Source organism: Glarea lozoyensis (assembly GCF_000409485.1).
Source record: "Glarea lozoyensis ATCC 20868 chromosome Unknown GLAREA3, whole genome shotgun sequence".
NCBI lineage: Eukaryota > Fungi > Ascomycota > Leotiomycetes > Helotiales > Helotiaceae > Glarea > Glarea lozoyensis.
Genome location: NW_007360998.1, coordinates 3,311,106 through 3,327,731, shown reverse-complemented (window position 1 = coordinate 3,327,731; position 16,626 = coordinate 3,311,106). Strand labels below are relative to the sequence as shown.

Below are 16,626 nucleotides of genomic sequence, written 5' to 3'. Positions count from 1 at the left end.
CGATTTTGATATCATCTCCTTGTCGGGGACTTCCATAAGCCCAAGTTTTCTTCACGACACCTTGAGGATACTGAATACCTGAAAGATTTGTCGCTTGATTGCGGTAGGACAAAATATTGGGTGTCTGGTTGAGGTTGCTGATCCGGCTTGATTCTGAAGGCTGTTGCTTTTGCGTTTGCGGTAGATTGTTTAAATTGAATCCTGAACTAAGCGCAACAGGATTTGATGCACCTATCGTCCGAGGTGCTGATGATGAAGGCATCGTCGATTTTGTAACATTTTGCTTCCCACTTCGCGCTTCGTGCTCAGCGAGAGGACTGGTCGCCTTTCTCTTGCGGCTAGGTTCTGAAGACGATCCACCGCCTTCCGTTTGTTCTTTTCTGTTTCTTGCTCTTTCTAATCTCTCCTCCTCCATCTTCTTTCTATCGAACTTTCCCAGAATGCCAAGGGTTGTGCCAGATGCTGATTCTGCAGTCGATTGAACTACTGTGGATATCTTTTCGATAGCTGCTGGTTCATCATTTTGCTCCAGGCCACGTTCTTCATTCAAAGCTTTTTTCTCCAGATTCTTAGAAGCTGCTATCGATAAGTCTTGCACGCGGCTAGTTTTCGCGATGGGGTTGTGCAACGATCTAACAGGCCTCGCAACCACCGGCGCGTCCAAATCATCCTCCTCATCGCTGCTAACAAGATCGATGACATTCTTCTTTCTGGTACCTTCATAACTTACATCCTCATCTCTCACCACCCCAGATTCTTGGAGAGAAAGCGCAATTGCTCTTTTAAGCTCATCGTCTTGGTCGCTTTCAGACATCGTAAGCCGTGGAAGCCTTCACTGCAATGATACTATTTGGATTGTCAAAAGCTCTGTATGCGATGAATACAGAAGCTCAGTGATATTCAATTGAGAAACGTCTGATGAGGTTGGAATCGTGTTGTGGTTTGACAGGGTGTTTGTGCCTGCCGTGTCCAAATATTGAGGTACACGGTCTCACGTGATCTAAAATGACCCAATGTCAATATTGACATAATTATTATTTCTCGACATATCTGCTTTTCAATTGTCAATTGTAAACTTGGCCAATTCGACCATGAAGGTTTGACTCCTGTCGGCTGATGAGAGATGTCTGAGATAATATCGAAGGAAGACGTAAAAAAGTCCACGCCGCATTATACTACGATTCTACGTCGATGATGCTAAAAATATGGCACCTCATTGATTAGTGCATTGAGAAGCTCGATGCCTAGATTATCAAGGAAAAGAATTTCTCTAGTTAAGATCGGTGGGTATATATCTTTGTCACTACTAATTACATAATTTATACATTCCATTTACGTGCTTGTCAACACACATTACAAAAGCGGAAGAAGAATATATTATGCCACACTAAACACGATCTTTATATACTGACATTTATATCTAGGTATAATCTACGTTATCAGTGAATTTAGAAGTGGCAGAGACGTAGGAAATTGGATGTCACACGGGGTTTAAATTTAAAGTGACCCTTGCTTAGTTCCACAAGTCACTTATTCTCCACTCATATCATGTCTTAGATGACACAGCAGCCTCGACTCTCGATAGAGCTCACTATAAGTATCATTCTGTATGGCTCATACCTTTCAGATAAAAGCACATGTAGCTCAACACATCAAATCAACCATGATCTTCTGGATGTGGAACCTCGTACCGCAAAACTGTCACCTAGACGAATTCGAATTTTCCTGCTTTATCACACACTTATTTTATTGGTTCAAAAGTTACTGAACCCATTTTCTCATCCAAGTGATGTATCATATCTTCATTCTAACTTATGCCACGCCTTGGTGCCCAGAAGCACCGCCACCTCCCAGCTTGAGTTTCAAAACATTATACTATCCCCTCCGACTCGATTCAAAAACTCATAAGGTATAGTGCCTTTTGTGTCAATAAGTACATCATTTAAGACTGAAGCATATAAAAATGTTCGACTGATTAGAAAGACGACCAGAATTGGTGCGTTTGATCGAATGAGTGGTAGACACGAATCCCACTCTTACGAAATTACATTGTTTACATCTCATAAGCAATCTCAAACCGGATCAACTTAGCGAATGTGAATATAATATTCGCGTGTGGTGCCTATAACCTACAAACAAAAAATAGCGCAGAATCATATCTAAGTTACAATAAATACACCCTTCTTAAACCTCGACAAGATGCTTCAAGTACCAGTCCTCTGTAGGAATGAGTTGACAAGCTCTCAGCTCAACAATATCAAAACACGACTTCCTAGTACTGCTTTTAGAACAAGCATATCTACCGCGTTTCAGGCAGAAAACTATTATTCTACAGTAAGAAGATGTTCCATTCGGACTACAACTACTGGTTTATAAATTGTTACCTACGCTCAACATCTACTAAAACGACGAGCATCACATCTACGACCCTCTGAATTCTTTCCATTCGGATAACTGGTGACATGGCGACTTGACACTCTACTCTATACGAGAGATTGGTATACTCTGGCTTTTGGTTTCCTGTTGATCACACGCGAAATGAGAAGGAACTTAGGTAAATTTCGATATCACCTATTCTCAAGCTCCTGATAACCCCGCTCATTTATCACCTTCTTTTGTCACCTAACTAGAATACACTCACAACAACCTTCCCATCCAACCCCCCGTACAAGCTCACCCAACATTCCAAATCCCCTCAAACCCAAATATCAGCCAGTAAACTGTCATCAATACCAAAACCCTCCATCCCCATCCATAACCCCCGGCGCTTTCTAACACTCTCACCCTCCCCCATCCAACCAGATCTCCGCTCATCCTCGCCCAAAATCGCCTCAGCGTAATGACACTCTTCCCCTCGTATCCCCACAAAGCCAAGCCAGGCACAGTGGTTATTGTATTTTCGAAGTATCTACGTTCTTCTGGGCACTAGATCCGGAAAGTTGTGATATCCTTGGATGCTCCAAACCATAACTGTGTGAGGGAGGCAAAAAAGAAAATGTTGGTTTTAGGAGTAGAATAGGAAGGGGAGTTGAATAGTTTTAGAATTTGGTAAAGGGACTGTGGTTTTTTAGAGGGAAGGGGAGTTCGTGGGTGGTGTAGGCTGTTTATTGAGATGTAAGATGGAGGGTTGGGAGAGACGGAAGGTGTGTGTGTGTGCTATTCTAATTGCTAGGTGCTCTAATATCCTCATCTCATCTACTGTCTATATACCATCTAACTAAACGATTTCCGTCTATCCCGATCCATTCAAACTTTTATCCCAATCAAACCAAGTCTCTATCCAAATCCATTCAATTCTTAACCTTCCCTCCCCTCCATAATTCAACCCCACATCAACCCCCTCAACCTCTCCTTCTCCTCCTCGCCCCCAAAAATACAATCCACCGCACTCCTCGCCAACCTAAAGATCTCCTGATCACTCAACCCAAAATGCTCCGCAACAAGGCGATACTCATTCGAAAGCGGCGATCCAAAAACCCCAACATCATCAGTCTATCCTGTTAGCCTCATCCCCTAAAAATACAAAACGGAAAGCAACTCACACTCAAAGCAACCGGACACCCCCTCCCCCACCACTCCCCAAAATGATGATCCCCATAACTCCCCGTAATCATCTTCGCATGCACATTACAACTCAAACACAACTCCAACCCAATCCCCCTCCGTTCAATCTCCCTCTTCACATCCCCGGGGACATGAATCACATGGCCAATCCTTCGCGGATTGTACTCGAGCAACTTCCACAACTCCTCGGGCCGCGACGACCACGGCGCCTCGGCGAAATGCAGCGTGATAGGCAGGTTTGCGTCGGCGGCGCGCGCGAATGCGGGGCCGAAGATCGAGATGTCGCCCACGGAGGGGTCGCCGCAGAGGTCGATGCCGATTACGCCGGCGGTGCGGTGGGCGAGGGCGAGGGTGACGACCTCGTGGGCGGTGGCGAGGGTGGAGCGGCGGTCGATGGAGAGGATGAGGGAGGTTTTCATGGGGGTGTGGGTGTTGGAGGTGGTGATGCAGGAGAGGATTGTGCGGATGTAGTCTGTTGTTGTGATGTTTGCGGAGGGGATGGCGCGGCTTTGCAACTGTTAGTTATTGTTTTCTGGCAATTCAAATGTGGTAGAAGGAGCGCATAATACATACGGAGTTGTGCGGAGTTCGAGATAGATTACACCGTCAGAGGCGAAAGAGTCGAGGACTGAGTTTGTGGTCGTTGTGATAGAGGGGAGGTCGTTACAGAGGCCGTAGATGTAGCTAGAGAAGAGGGGAAAGAAGCTGGAGGTTGTCAGTTGGATAGTAGGTAGATTGTGTAAGAGGTGGACTATCAACAGTGTGGTAGATTAGGTAGGCAAATAGGAACCATCTTGATACGGAGATTAGGGCAGGTTTGCTTGTTACAAACTTGTCGTCGCTCAAAGAAAAGGACTTGACTGATGCTTCAGCACGACTAATACGCGATCGAGCAGTGTTAGGTAGCTCTACGGCTGTTAATACATTTGGATAGTAACATCTAAAGGTGACTTCAGGCAACAGTATGTGATGATTGTGGGTGGTACAATATAGGGGCAGTTCTAGCCGAGCTTGAATATAAACTCTTCATCGATCCAGAACATTTATGCGATCGCGAAGACATTCTACGTTCGCAACACGGCCAACCATATTGTCCGAGTCTTGTTGATGAATTTAAAATAAAAATTGCGACTCATCATACACATCAGGAAACTTTTCGAAGCAAATTAAAGTCGCAAAAACAATACATATCGAAAAACCGCACTTACGTCTCCAAATCATAATCAAACTTCCCCACAGGCATCTCCTCCAATGGATCTCTCAGATCGGTCTCACCTCGCGATTTCTTATCTAGCCATACATCGTGAAGACATTCTCGACTGATGCTCCCACTAAGATGAGCATGTAACTATTACACCTTCAGCTTCTCGTTCGCACACGTTTCGGACTCCATTACTGGTTTAAGAGAAAACGACGGAGGGAGGGGTCTTTTCAGCTGCCGGTTGTTATAATGCAGCAACACTTGCTTCGAATCAAGTGAGTAGGTGTGGTCATCTTGAACAACAAGCTCCAACCGCGCCGTACCCAAACAGACGACCAGCGTCCAGGCTGAGATGATCCACAAGTAAGAAAGTTGAAGCAAGCGCTAGTGCTAACATGTTGACAGGGCCAAGTCGAGAATTGCAGACTTCCAGCTACGTATGAACCCGCTGCCAAAGGACATAGGCTGGCGCAGAGATAGAATGCTGACCAACAAATCCGTGCGGTGCAGCAAGCGCTCTCAAGCAGTCATGGATGTGGTCGAGGTCGTACAGAAAGATCCGGGCCAACATGCAGCCCGAACTGTCCCTCTGCAACCGCACATCTGACGTTCATCTTATGTTGTGTATCCCTCGGGTCGGCAGCCAGGATGGACGGAGTGAAAGCAGCAAACGCTGGAACCGCCCGATGAACTTTCTCCAGGAGAGGAATAGAAGGACGCTTACCTCTATTTTAGGCAAAGCTCGAAAGTCAATGGCGGAGGGAGGCTTAAAAGACTCCATCTTGGCTGGCTCTGCCGGTGGTACGAAATCTGGAGAAATGCGGTCGCCGGTAGTATTCGCTTGGGTTTTGGCACAAACTTGCGTTTGGTGATAGGTGGATGGGAGGTTGAGATGATTCGTGGATGAGAAATCCCAATGTGCGTCTCGTCTCGTCTCTCCCAAAGGGTGGGGGAAGCGGTTCTGCAACGCGAGCTTAAAATCATCTCCCGAGCGCGGCTACACCTGCACCATCATGATATCGGCTCCGAATTTGAGCTGCTTGCTTGTACAAGCGCTGTAAATACACATATGGTGGGTATCGAACTATCGAATTTGACCCCTTTTCATTGCCGAGAGTGTCGTATCATGTCGGTGACAAGATGTAGCGCCGATGATGCTCGCTCGAGCACTGAGCAACCAGGAACTTGGAACACTTGGGGGAATAATAATCGTTATAAATCTCCGGGTTCTCGATTTCTTGATATCTCGGCATGCCCAAGCGGTGGCGCAAACTGGTGGGCACAATCCGATCTCGTCATGTCCCAGAGGGGAATTCTGGGATCTCAGGACGCAGGAAGCGTTCGTCCGCTCGATCCCAGAAAATGTATTCGACAACTTGGAACCCTTCATCACATCCCGCTATCATAGGTGGAGGAGGTTTGAAGGGCTTACCAGACGAGCCAGTTCCATGGTGCTGTCCCACTCTGCGTCTGCGGGAGTTGGCCGCCAGGGCTGTGGTAATTTTTGTTCCGTCTGGCCTTTGGGTACTTTACGAGCCACTTCTCTGTATGCACAACCACAGGTGAACGCATTTTACATGCAGTCGTACAATCTGGTTTGACGGTAATGGATTGGGTATGCAGAGCGTCGGGTACGTCCGTAGGTCGCAGATGAATAGGTACCAATGAGTTGCAGAGCGGTCATTTGTGAGCGAGTCAGCATCACGATGACCTGACTGCCATCAAATTCTCAGAGCTATCGCAAGAAATCTTGATATCAACTCAAAATCGGTGCAATTGAGCAGGTAAGTGTTCGTATCTATGCATCGTACAGAGACAATTTCGTGGAAGCTGCAGCAAACCTTACCAGACAATAGATTGAGGACGAGTGCCAGGCTCGAGCTGCCCCTCCATGTCGAATCATGATTGCAGTTGGCGCGCCCGGCAGCCGGACGTACATTTCTGTCGTATCGGGATCCGGTGTAAGTTTTGGATACACTTATGGATGTCCCAATTAGAGGATTGATAATTATTCTCTCCGAGATTCATTATTGTCTCATCTCCTCAGATGTGTGTCGAGTATTCAAGCGGTCAAGATGAATCAGAGACTATGTGATCACAACTGGGACGTTATGAGCAAAATCTGTACTCACCATGGCAGCCACCTGGCGCAACGTCTTCAGATTGGAGAACTAGACCGTTGATGAAGCAGTTTCTACCGGCCATAGAAAAAGAAATACACTATCCTTCTCGGACCGTCTTACTCGGTTCACAAATCCGCTGGGCTGTCATGACCGCTGGGCTTGCAGTATTCGTCAACTTGGCATGAGTACGGTGCTACTGCAATGTACGGAGTACGTTTGTGGATGCTGCTGGTAGATTCTCATCTCTCCACATGCATATGGCGCAGCGCTTACCCGGAGTACAGGAGGAGAGAATGAGTGAATGAGATGAGAGAAAGAGATGGTTGAAAAGCTCATAAATCGGAGTTAGGAAATACTTGTAAATTTTCTGGATTGAAGCTTCAAAGCCACCCTGTGCAAAGTTATGTGTTTCTGCGTCTTCTCTCCCATACTTATCGGTTCTTCTGCTTCTTCTCCTTCCCCTTTCACACTCTCTCCGAGTCCCATCACCATTCCATCTCCCTCTCCCACCCACCGGCAGCTGCTTGGTACCCGCATCCGCAGCCGCGCTCCCTCTCACGATTCGCTCCCTTCGTGCTCTTGCTCTCCTGCTTGCTCATCCGTCGGTGCGCCACATCTCCCATCTCCCATCTCCCATCTCCCAATGCTCAAGCCTCAAGCGAGAAAAAGAGATCCGCTCGCTTCTCCCGTAATGTAAAATAACGCTAAATGCGCCCGCGCTAGCCCCCTTTGGGCATCAAGGCAATACGCACCAGACGGCCTCTTTCCATCTCCAGCTCTGCCAGTGCCCACTCTGCGCTCTGCCCAGGGCCTTTTCTGACTTTCTCCACACCCAAACTTCCGCCTGGTCGCTCCTGCTGCTGCTGCTGCCCAATAACCTCTGGTCTCTGGCCTCCGCCGTCCCCCAAGCTCCTGCTCCCGCTGCGCTCGCGTCGCTTCTTCCTCGACACTTCACCTGGTTCAATTGATCTGGTTTGATTTGATTATTGCCTGCACGAGAGTGTCCGCCCCGACTTCGAAAACCCTCATCGCCGTCGCTTTCTCCTCCACATCCACAACCACCATCATCAGCCACCTCAACTCATCTTCGACTCGAGCCCTCACGCTCTCGCATCCCTCCCTCGACAGCGACCGTGATCGTGGACGGCTGGCTCATCAACAATCTCCCACCACGTCGGCTTCGACCAGCGCCCCGGCCAGCTTTCTTCCGTTTGGCGCAACCCCTTACCCCTACCGACCACCCCGACGACCTAGCCTCATCTCAAATTCCAACGTCCTCCCTTCTTCCAACAACACATCGACACCGCCGACCACGCTTGAATCCGCAGAGCACAATCCGCCATCATGTCGATGTCGCAGCAAGATGTGACGCCCGAGGCGATGCAACAGCGCATTCAGCAGGCGCGACGGGAAGCGGAAAGTCTAAAGGACAGAATCAAGCGCAAGAAGGATGATCTCGCGGACAGCACTCGTAAGTGATCTCTCGACCGCAAATTGATCCTCGTCGCTCCTCTCATGCGAGTTATTCGGTGCGATGGGTCATACGCGTGATGCTAATCAATTGTTCGCAGTCTCGAATATCGCGAGGAGTCAACAGGAGGCGTTACCGAAAAACACGATGATGAAAATTAAGAAGACACTGAAGGGACATCTCGCAAAGATCTATGCGATGCACTGGTCGACTGATCGGAGACATCTCGTATCCGCATCGCAGGACGGAAAGCTCATCATTTGGGATGCCTACACAACAAACAAAGTCCACGCCATTCCCCTGCGATCGTCGTGGGTCATGACCTGTGCATATGCCCCAAGTGGGAACTACGTTGCGTGTGGTGGTCTCGACAACATCTGCTCAATTTACAACCTGAATCAAGCTCGAGATGGGCCACAAAAAGTCGCCCGAGAATTGTCTGGTCATTCTGGATATCTCTCGTGCTGCCGTTTTGTCAACGACCGAGTTATCCTGACCTCTTCTGGCGACATGACATGTATGAAATGGGATATAGAATCCGGACAAAAGGTCACGGAATTCGCTGATCATCTTGGTGATGTGATGAGCATCAGCATTAACCCTACAAATCAGAACACCTTCGTGTCTGGTGCTTGTGATGCTTTCGCAAAGCTGTGGGATATTCGGGCGGGCAAAGCCGTACAAACATTTGCCGGTCACGAGTCCGATATCAACGCCATCCATTTCTTCCCCGACGGACACTCGTTCGTCACTGGTTCAGACGATGCTACATGTCGTCTCTTTGATATCCGAGCTGATAGAGAGCTCAACCAATATGGAGTAGGAAACCCCTGATCTCCATTACTCGCACATACTAATTATATCACAGAATGAGTCCATTCTTTGCGGTATCACTTCAGTCGCAACCTCTGTATCTGGAAGACTTCTCTTTGCCGGTTACGATGATTTCGAATGTAAAGTATGGGATATTACAAGGGGTGAGAAGGTCGGATCATTAGTCGGACATGACAACCGTGTGAGCTGTCTGGGTGTTAGTAATGATGGCATGAGTTTGTGCACTGGATCATGGGATTCATTGGTGAGTACATTCTGCACACTATAAGAACTTCCAAGCTAACGTTCGCCTCTCCAGCTCAAAATCTGGGCCATGTAAAATCATGTATATCAGCGGATTCGGCCGGCGTTTCTTCCTCAGTTGTGGCAGAGCAACTTTTTAAGCTTGGGATAGCTTCGCGAGTCGGTCACATCTACGGATGCCCTTAATCAACCTATACCAGATACGTCACCTTAATCTCTGCGACTCGGCGTAGACTGGACGAAGTTACGAATATCACTCGAAGCTTGGTGCAGCAGTTTATCGATACTCGACCCGATCGTTGATTTCATTAGAGCGCTAGGATCTCGACCATTGGCCTCGAATATTCGATTCTTTGCTCCATAATTCCTCTTTCACAATATTCTTGTTTGTATGGGCTGGGTTGATTTGCATTGCTCCTTTTCCCGGTGTGCGTGTGCGCGTATTGTTGTTTGCGATGATATCCTACCGAGAGACATCAGGTCCTAGACCCTTACTTCCGACCCAACCATCACGTTGTTCTTCCCTTTTCCAAACATAACATTGTTCGTTCTATTTTTTCCTCCCTTTTTCAAGTTCTGTGCGTTATTAAAAAGCTATCAAGGCAGCTCTGTCGGCGGCGTGGTCAGTAGCGAAGTTATCGTTACTATTTTCTCAATCTGATGTGTTTGTGATATGGCAGTGGTGGATAAATGTGCTAAGAAGGAGATGGGTTATTACACGTGTTGATTGGTTTGTGGGAGTGGAGTGAACGGGGTTTGATGTGTGAGAGGGGAATTGCAGAAGGGCTTGCTTGGGTGGGTTGGTGGCTGGTGGTGTGGCAGCAATGGAAGTCGGATGTGGATGGGGTCAAAAAAAAGAAACAGAGATTTGCACTTTTCTTCTTGGTTCAAGCCTTTGTTACTGCTGCGGCATGTGGACAACAGAACTTTGATATCGGGGCGTCTTTTGTCGATCTGCTTTTTCTGGCCTCTGGCAAATGCTTGTACGATAGTCTAACATGCTGCAGACACAACACAAACCTTTATAGAGATTATAACATTGCTTGATATTATTGATTTTGATTTTTCCTTTTGTGGGTGGTGGGTTCAAATACTAATTGTGTGATATGGGCGTGACATAGAAGGGGGTGGGTCCGGATTTCTGTGTAGGTTATCTCGATTCTGGAATCTGGATGGGATGGGCGAGGTACGGACGGGTCTTGAGGTGTGTTAGGGATGTGGATGGGGTGGAGTTTACAAGTTTGGGGTATGGATATGGTTTTAAGGTATAGCTCGGGTATGCGTTTGATGAGTGATAAATAGGTGAGCAGATAGGATGGGTGAGAGAACGCAGGGTACTGGTATTGTAAAAGCTATAGAATGTGAATGACGGTGATTGGTTTCGGTGGCCGGTGGAAATGAGATACTTCCGGCTCAACTATAGTATATCTAGGTATTGTAGATGTTTAGGGTGGGGTGAATGGAATGTGAAAGAGAGATTTGGTCTGTGGTCTGGTGTGTGTGTGGTCCGTGATGATTTGGTCTGTGTGATGATGGTTTTTGGAATGGTGTTTTAAGTGTATAATATGAATGCGTTCTGTGTGGTGAGACGGGACGGGGATGAGAGGTAGAGCGTGTGGTGGGGGAATGGATATGGTACTATGGTACTATGGATGGAGAGATGGCGGGTTGGGATGTTAATAGTATGTTGAGGTGTTCATGGGGAGAAAAGTGAATGAGAATGAGAGTTGATGTGAATTAAGGGTTAGATATATACCACACGTTCGACGGGTGAGAGGAGAAATGATAGGTGTAGTGTGGTAGGAGTGGAGGTCAGATCGCAAGCTGTTGTGAGATAGTAGTGTTATATTACTGATGCGTATAAGAGTTCAGGTAGCAGTGTATGTCATATCTCGTATTATCTCTATCCCTAAAGCAACGATGTGATACTAAGGAACAAACTTTTTGCTTCTATCATAAACGCTACCTAAGCATGCAATTATAATCCCATTCCGTCACATATTCCATTGACCACGCACACCCGTCCATTCCGCTGGCGCTCTCATCGTGGATGCTTTTAGCAAGCAGCATGAGTCTTCCCTGTCTTCCCCTGCAAACTATGTTTCTCATTCCTATAATGCGGATGCACATTCTGTCGTCTCCCCGAATGACTCTGATTCAGCCTTATAAAATCATTATGTTTCTTGATCTCATCTTTATCCATCTTATCCAGGACTCCCTGGCACAGTTTAATATCGTCGAGCAACTGATCACATCTTGATTTCGAGAAATCCTCGCGGACGACCACACGGAGCATCTTGAGGTCGTTGGTGTGAGGCGCCATGGTGTAAGCTGGGACGACCCAGGAGCGTTGGCGGAGTTGATGGGCGATGGCGAATTCATCGTAGTGTTTGTTGGATTTGGGGTCGATGCGGAAGGCGACGAGAGGGAGACCTTTGCCGTTCTTCTCGGACATGAGGACGAAGCCTAGTTGTTCTAGGGATTCGGCGAGGTAATCGGCTGTGCGGGTGAGATTGCCCATGATGGCTCGGTAGCCGTGTTTTCCGAGACGGATGAGTTGATAATACTGGCCGATGACTTGGGAAGCTCCTTTTGAGAAGTTCAAAGTGAAGGAGGATTGATCCGCTCCTAGATAGTTGATGTTGAAGACGAGCTCTTTTGGAAGGTATTCGGGAGCTCTCCAGACGACCCATCCGACACCTGGATATACGAGACCGTATCTTTGAACAATTAATAACACGAAAAATGGTTAGGCAATGAGTACTTACTTGTGACCAGAAACATTAATAGAGACAACCTTTTCGAGTCGAAAATCCCATTCTAGCTCAGGTACAACAAATGGTGCTACAAACCCACCACTAGCAGCATCGATATGAATAACCGTATCGATATTCTTCTTGATCAACAAATCATTGACCGCTTTAGCATCCTCATACTGTCCAGTATATGTTGTACCCAGAATGACGCAGATACCAATAGTATTCTCATCAACAAGACTAACCGTCTCCTCTGGATCAATCACGTATCGATTCTCCGTGCAGTAAACATATTTCTCCTCGACCTCGAAATATCTCGCGGCCTTCTCCCAGCAGACCTGCACAGCTGAGGACATAACAATATTTGGTCTGTCGGTAGGCTTTCCAGCAGCCTGTCGTGCGTTCTTCCATTTCTTCTTCATTGCCAATACTGCCAGCATAATAGCTTCAGAAGACCCAACTGTGGATGTTCCGACAGGAGCCATGTCTCCATCGAGGGGTGCGTTAAACAATCGACCGATCATGGAAACGCATCTGTTTTGGATATCGGCACTTTGAGGGTATTCTTCGTAATCGATGAAGTTCTTCGAAAATGACTCGGTCATGAGGTCCTCGACTTCTTTTTCCTATGCCAAATTAGCTGGTGTGGTGGCTGCAGGAGGATCGGAAGTCACATACCATGTAAGTTGTGACGAAGGAAGCCAAACTTTACAGTTTCAGTTAGTATAGATACGCAATCTTGAAGTCCCAAGGTTTTCATACTTCAGCATTGGATTTCCATCCAGAGATAAATCGTCTTTGATCATGCGGTATGCAACCTCCTTTGGCATCTCCGTCTCTGGCATCTCATGCTTTGGCAGATCTTCAGATGCGAACCTGGATCCATATACACTGGTCGTGAACTGATCTTGATCGCTCTGTTCAGCTACCTTCAGCTTTTCCATACCCTCGACAAGTGGTTTCCCAATGTCCTTGTTGGTAGGAATTGATGCAAGATGAACCATGATTGCGGTATTGTAGGGTGATGTTGGAGAGGATTGTGGAGGGAGATGGAATGTTGTGTAGGGATCGAAAGCTCGTCGAACTCGAAATATTGCAAAGAAGATGGAAGAACGAAGCAGAGAAGAACGTGGTTTTGTGAATCAGTGTGGAAGTGAACTTGTTTTCTAGTTCTCGTCAGAGGGAGCCAGACGCAGAGGGAGGGGTTAGCCCCTCGTCTCGAACAGTGCGACTGGGATGAGCTGTCTCAATTCTTGGCACGAAAGCTTAAGCTTTCACTATGGGAGACCCAATCATTTTCCGCTTGTGCTGTCGACGGGAAATATTGATTGGTTGACGGGCCAATAATTCAATGATACCTGCCAATACCTGCAGCATGCCGACTACCTACATCAAGTTCGCCAACGTCAACGTCATCAGCAATCGTGAGCAAATAAGTGATTGAGAATTATGGCCTGTATTTGCCGCGGTCGAGTTCTAGCGAGAAATCATGGAGGTAATGATGTGGAACATACCTCGATACATTTCATAAATGGTTTGCCAAGACCTTTATTTTCAAATTGCATGCTGATTATCGGCCATTTTGCTCGTTCGGATTTAAATTCGGATTTAATAAAACTTGAAGCCTATGCAGAAAACCTATATTTGAGATGAAAGACGAAGCTTCGTCCATTTCAATATCTGTACACGCTGGACCATATGCTTTTACGCCGTACTGTAATACATTGGATTTGATACACCCGTTGTATTGCACACCAACGCTGGCTAAGTCGTCATATATAGAAACAGAAACTCGACGGCCAGAAGCAAAGAGCTTCTACGTGTTTTCCATCTCAGGGGGGCCCGAAGGCGAATCGTCTTCAACGAAGATAATTTTGTGAAATATCAAACGGACCAATGTGTTGTGTTCTCTACCGGGCGGTCGGACATAGTCAGCAGCTTACGAAGACGTGCATGACTATAGCCAAACCATGCACTATCGGGAATAATGATTAACCGCATGCATATCATGTTTTTCAATTGTCTATCGATTTTTGATCTGTGGCTTTTAAAATGCGGCTGACTGTCAACACAAGAAAATTATAAAACAGGTCTGCTATTAAGTGTAAATGGCCCTTCAGCTGTGAAATACTTTAAATACTCCAACAATTCAATTTAGGAACCCGGGTCAGGGCATTCATACACAAGTAATCGCCAAGCGCTTTAATTTTTAAGCCCTCAGTTGGTCCGAATCGAATAAGCAGGAAGCAATCAATTAAATCTCACCGTTCGTCCAAGCTGTTTACAACCGGCGTTGCCATAACCACCAGTCCCAGACCTGAAATACTCTTTGAAAGTGTTTGGGTCTAAATTTCAATGCTTTGTTCAAAACTAGATTGCTAGCACTTCACTCTTCTGCGGCTCCGCTTAAAGGGCGTAAGACATAATATCATCTGCTGTGGTCAAGAATTTTGATAAAGTCTCCCATCCGAACTGTTCGATTTTGCCGGTGTGTAATTTGGCAATCCAATCGCAAGTAAGAGACCGTGTTAAAACCAGAATCAATTGCATATGCGTCGAAATTTCATCAATCTTGTGCGACACAATCGAAGGGGAACTTTTCGGCTTTGAACTCGATCGTAATTGCAGTTCTATGAACAGTTGGCTTTTCAGTAACCTAGCCGAAGGAAGTTCAAGGAACTCGCAAGGCGGGGTTTTCGAGGCTCAATTGGAATTTTATTCAAATGCTGGCTCCCTCAGGCCGAACTTCGAGTCAACTTGGAGCCAGGTCCATGAGCAAATACTCTCCAACATTATCGAATCGTGTGCCACCAAGATGCGTCCAATTTCTAGCGGTATTTTGATGTCGAAGATCATCATAGTTTGATTAGGTGGACTCTAATATCCGTCCTCCAGCATCTGCATCACCAGATACCGCATCCGTGTAAGTCGGCGGCTCATTTGGTGGTATATCCACCTGAACATTCAAATTATCATTGTTCGGAGAGCTTGGCTCACCGTGACCAATCCCCGTTGGGTTATTTCGCTCGCTCAATTCTCTCGCCTTTTGCAATTTTGCAATGATGCTGGGCTTAGGAGTGGAGAACCGATCTCTGGTAAACTTCCATTCCAACTCTCGCAAGCTCTGTTGATGATCTTTCATCTCCGCATAAGTGTCAAAAATTCCAACAAGCTGTCGATTATCTTCGTTAGTATGGTATAGTCGCTTCCCCTCTGAGCCTGTCCAGCCCAGACATCCCACGGCAATTTTTGGAGTCTTAGTCTCGGGCAACTTTTGCTTCGCAATAGTGTAATACATCTTGAGGTCGTAGATTGTATCAAGCATTACTTGACTCTGGATTCCGATCGACCTCTCGTCTGCTGCGACCAGTACCCGCTGGAGCTTGGTGAAATTTGCGAACTGGACCGTCGGCTTCATCCTCTTGTCACTCCAATTGGGATGGATCATGATATTACGAAGTTTCAAACTGGGCGATGGAAGCGACTCCGTGAAATCGTGACTCGTAGGTGGTGGTCGATTTGCGATTCGGTATCTAGGTGGTTCGAATGATGTCCAGCCGGCATCAAACCATAGATAATCGTACTTTAGACTGAAATAGACCATCGAGGGAGAAGTTGATACAAGGTCGTATTCTCCATATAGGAAAGCCGCTTCTCTCGACTATCCAATAAATTAGTCTACGTTTTTCTTGTTCGCTCCGGAGCCGAGAGCCGTGTCTAAAGATGAAACATGCTCCCGACCACTAGGAACCAGAATCCGAAGGGAGGAACAAAGGAAAAATACGGACTTCCTGGCACACATGGAGGAGGGCGACTGGATGAGAAGGTCCTGTAAATAGATTGCGGTCGTGGGAATGTTTACACTTTATTATACGTGGTGTGATTGCGCTTTCCCATATTCTTAGTCGGATTTCAACAGGTAGTTGCTGAAACATAGTAAACGAAAGATGAGGCTCGACGTCCAGATCTATTGATTTTGGAGGAGCGACCTCATCGTCATTCCTACTCCCAGATGCCATAGTCACTTAAAGAGAAGATGTCCTAGAGTAGACTCTTAACGAGGGATATATTTCCTGTGATATATCAAGAAACTTTGTCAAGCGTGAAATCCGTTTCGTAGGTGACCCTTCGGTTGCCTTGTCGTCAAGAGTTCGGATGTTGATGGCAAATGAGTCCTGCAGAGCGTCTAAGGCGATAAATGTGTATTGGAGCCTGTTGAGAGTTATACGTTGAAAGAAATCAAAGAATGATATTTGATTGATCCTCTCGGCCGAGTGAGTGTCGGTAGCGGTGGCGAGTCGATTGAACATGAGAACCTCAAAGCGCGTCGATGTTGAGGTGTCATGGTCACGTGAATCGAGTCAGACTGTCTGCGGAGGCCTTCGGGATCCGGATATCAAGGAACATCTTTCAATTTTGGTTACGGTTTCATTT

The 16,626-nt window shown here is 46.8% G+C and overlaps 5 protein-coding genes across 5 annotated transcripts in view; 1 reads left to right on the top strand and 4 right to left on the bottom strand.

Annotated features, from left to right (window-relative positions):
• The window catches only part of GLAREA_01083 (Phospholipase D/nuclease), a gene marked incomplete at both ends in the record, with an annotated part of 4,572 nt that extends 3,758 nt beyond the window's left edge, over positions 1-814 (bottom strand). The window contains one exon of the mRNA XM_008085841.1: positions 79-814. Within this exon, the coding sequence (XP_008084032.1) occupies positions 79-814 (736 nt within the window). The remainder of the gene's footprint in view (positions 1-78) is intronic.
• Positions 815-3,321: 2,507 nt separating this feature from the next.
• On the bottom strand, positions 3,322-4,807 carry GLAREA_01082 (Metallo-dependent hydrolase; the record flags this gene model as incomplete). The annotated part of the gene is made up of 5 exons (XM_008085840.1): positions 3,322-3,492; positions 3,543-4,071; positions 4,138-4,269; positions 4,397-4,441; positions 4,773-4,807. The coding sequence occupies 5 exons, from the start codon at positions 4,805-4,807 to the stop codon at positions 3,322-3,324; spliced, it is 912 nt and encodes a 303-aa protein (XP_008084031.1).
• A 3,425-nt stretch (positions 4,808-8,232) lies between these two features.
• On the top strand, positions 8,233-9,512 carry GLAREA_01081 (WD40 repeat-like protein; the record flags this gene model as incomplete). The annotated part of the gene is made up of 4 exons (XM_008085839.1): positions 8,233-8,359; positions 8,460-9,178; positions 9,228-9,437; positions 9,492-9,512. The coding sequence occupies 4 exons, from the start codon at positions 8,233-8,235 to the stop codon at positions 9,510-9,512; spliced, it is 1,077 nt and encodes a 358-aa protein (XP_008084030.1).
• Positions 9,513-11,492: 1,980 nt separating this feature from the next.
• On the bottom strand, positions 11,493-13,196 carry GLAREA_01080 (PLP-dependent transferase; the record flags this gene model as incomplete). Its single annotated transcript, XM_008085838.1, has 4 exons — positions 11,493-12,156; positions 12,205-12,818; positions 12,871-12,898; positions 12,955-13,196. 4 exons carry the CDS (start codon positions 13,194-13,196, stop codon positions 11,493-11,495), a joined length of 1,548 nt encoding a protein of 515 aa, XP_008084029.1.
• Positions 13,197-15,058: 1,862 nt separating this feature from the next.
• GLAREA_01079 (uncharacterized protein) lies at positions 15,059-16,211 on the bottom strand (the record flags this gene model as incomplete). Its single annotated transcript, XM_008085837.1, has 2 exons — positions 15,059-15,853; positions 15,993-16,211. The coding sequence occupies 2 exons, from the start codon at positions 16,209-16,211 to the stop codon at positions 15,059-15,061; spliced, it is 1,014 nt and encodes a 337-aa protein (XP_008084028.1).
• Positions 16,212-16,626: the final 415 nt, after the last annotated feature.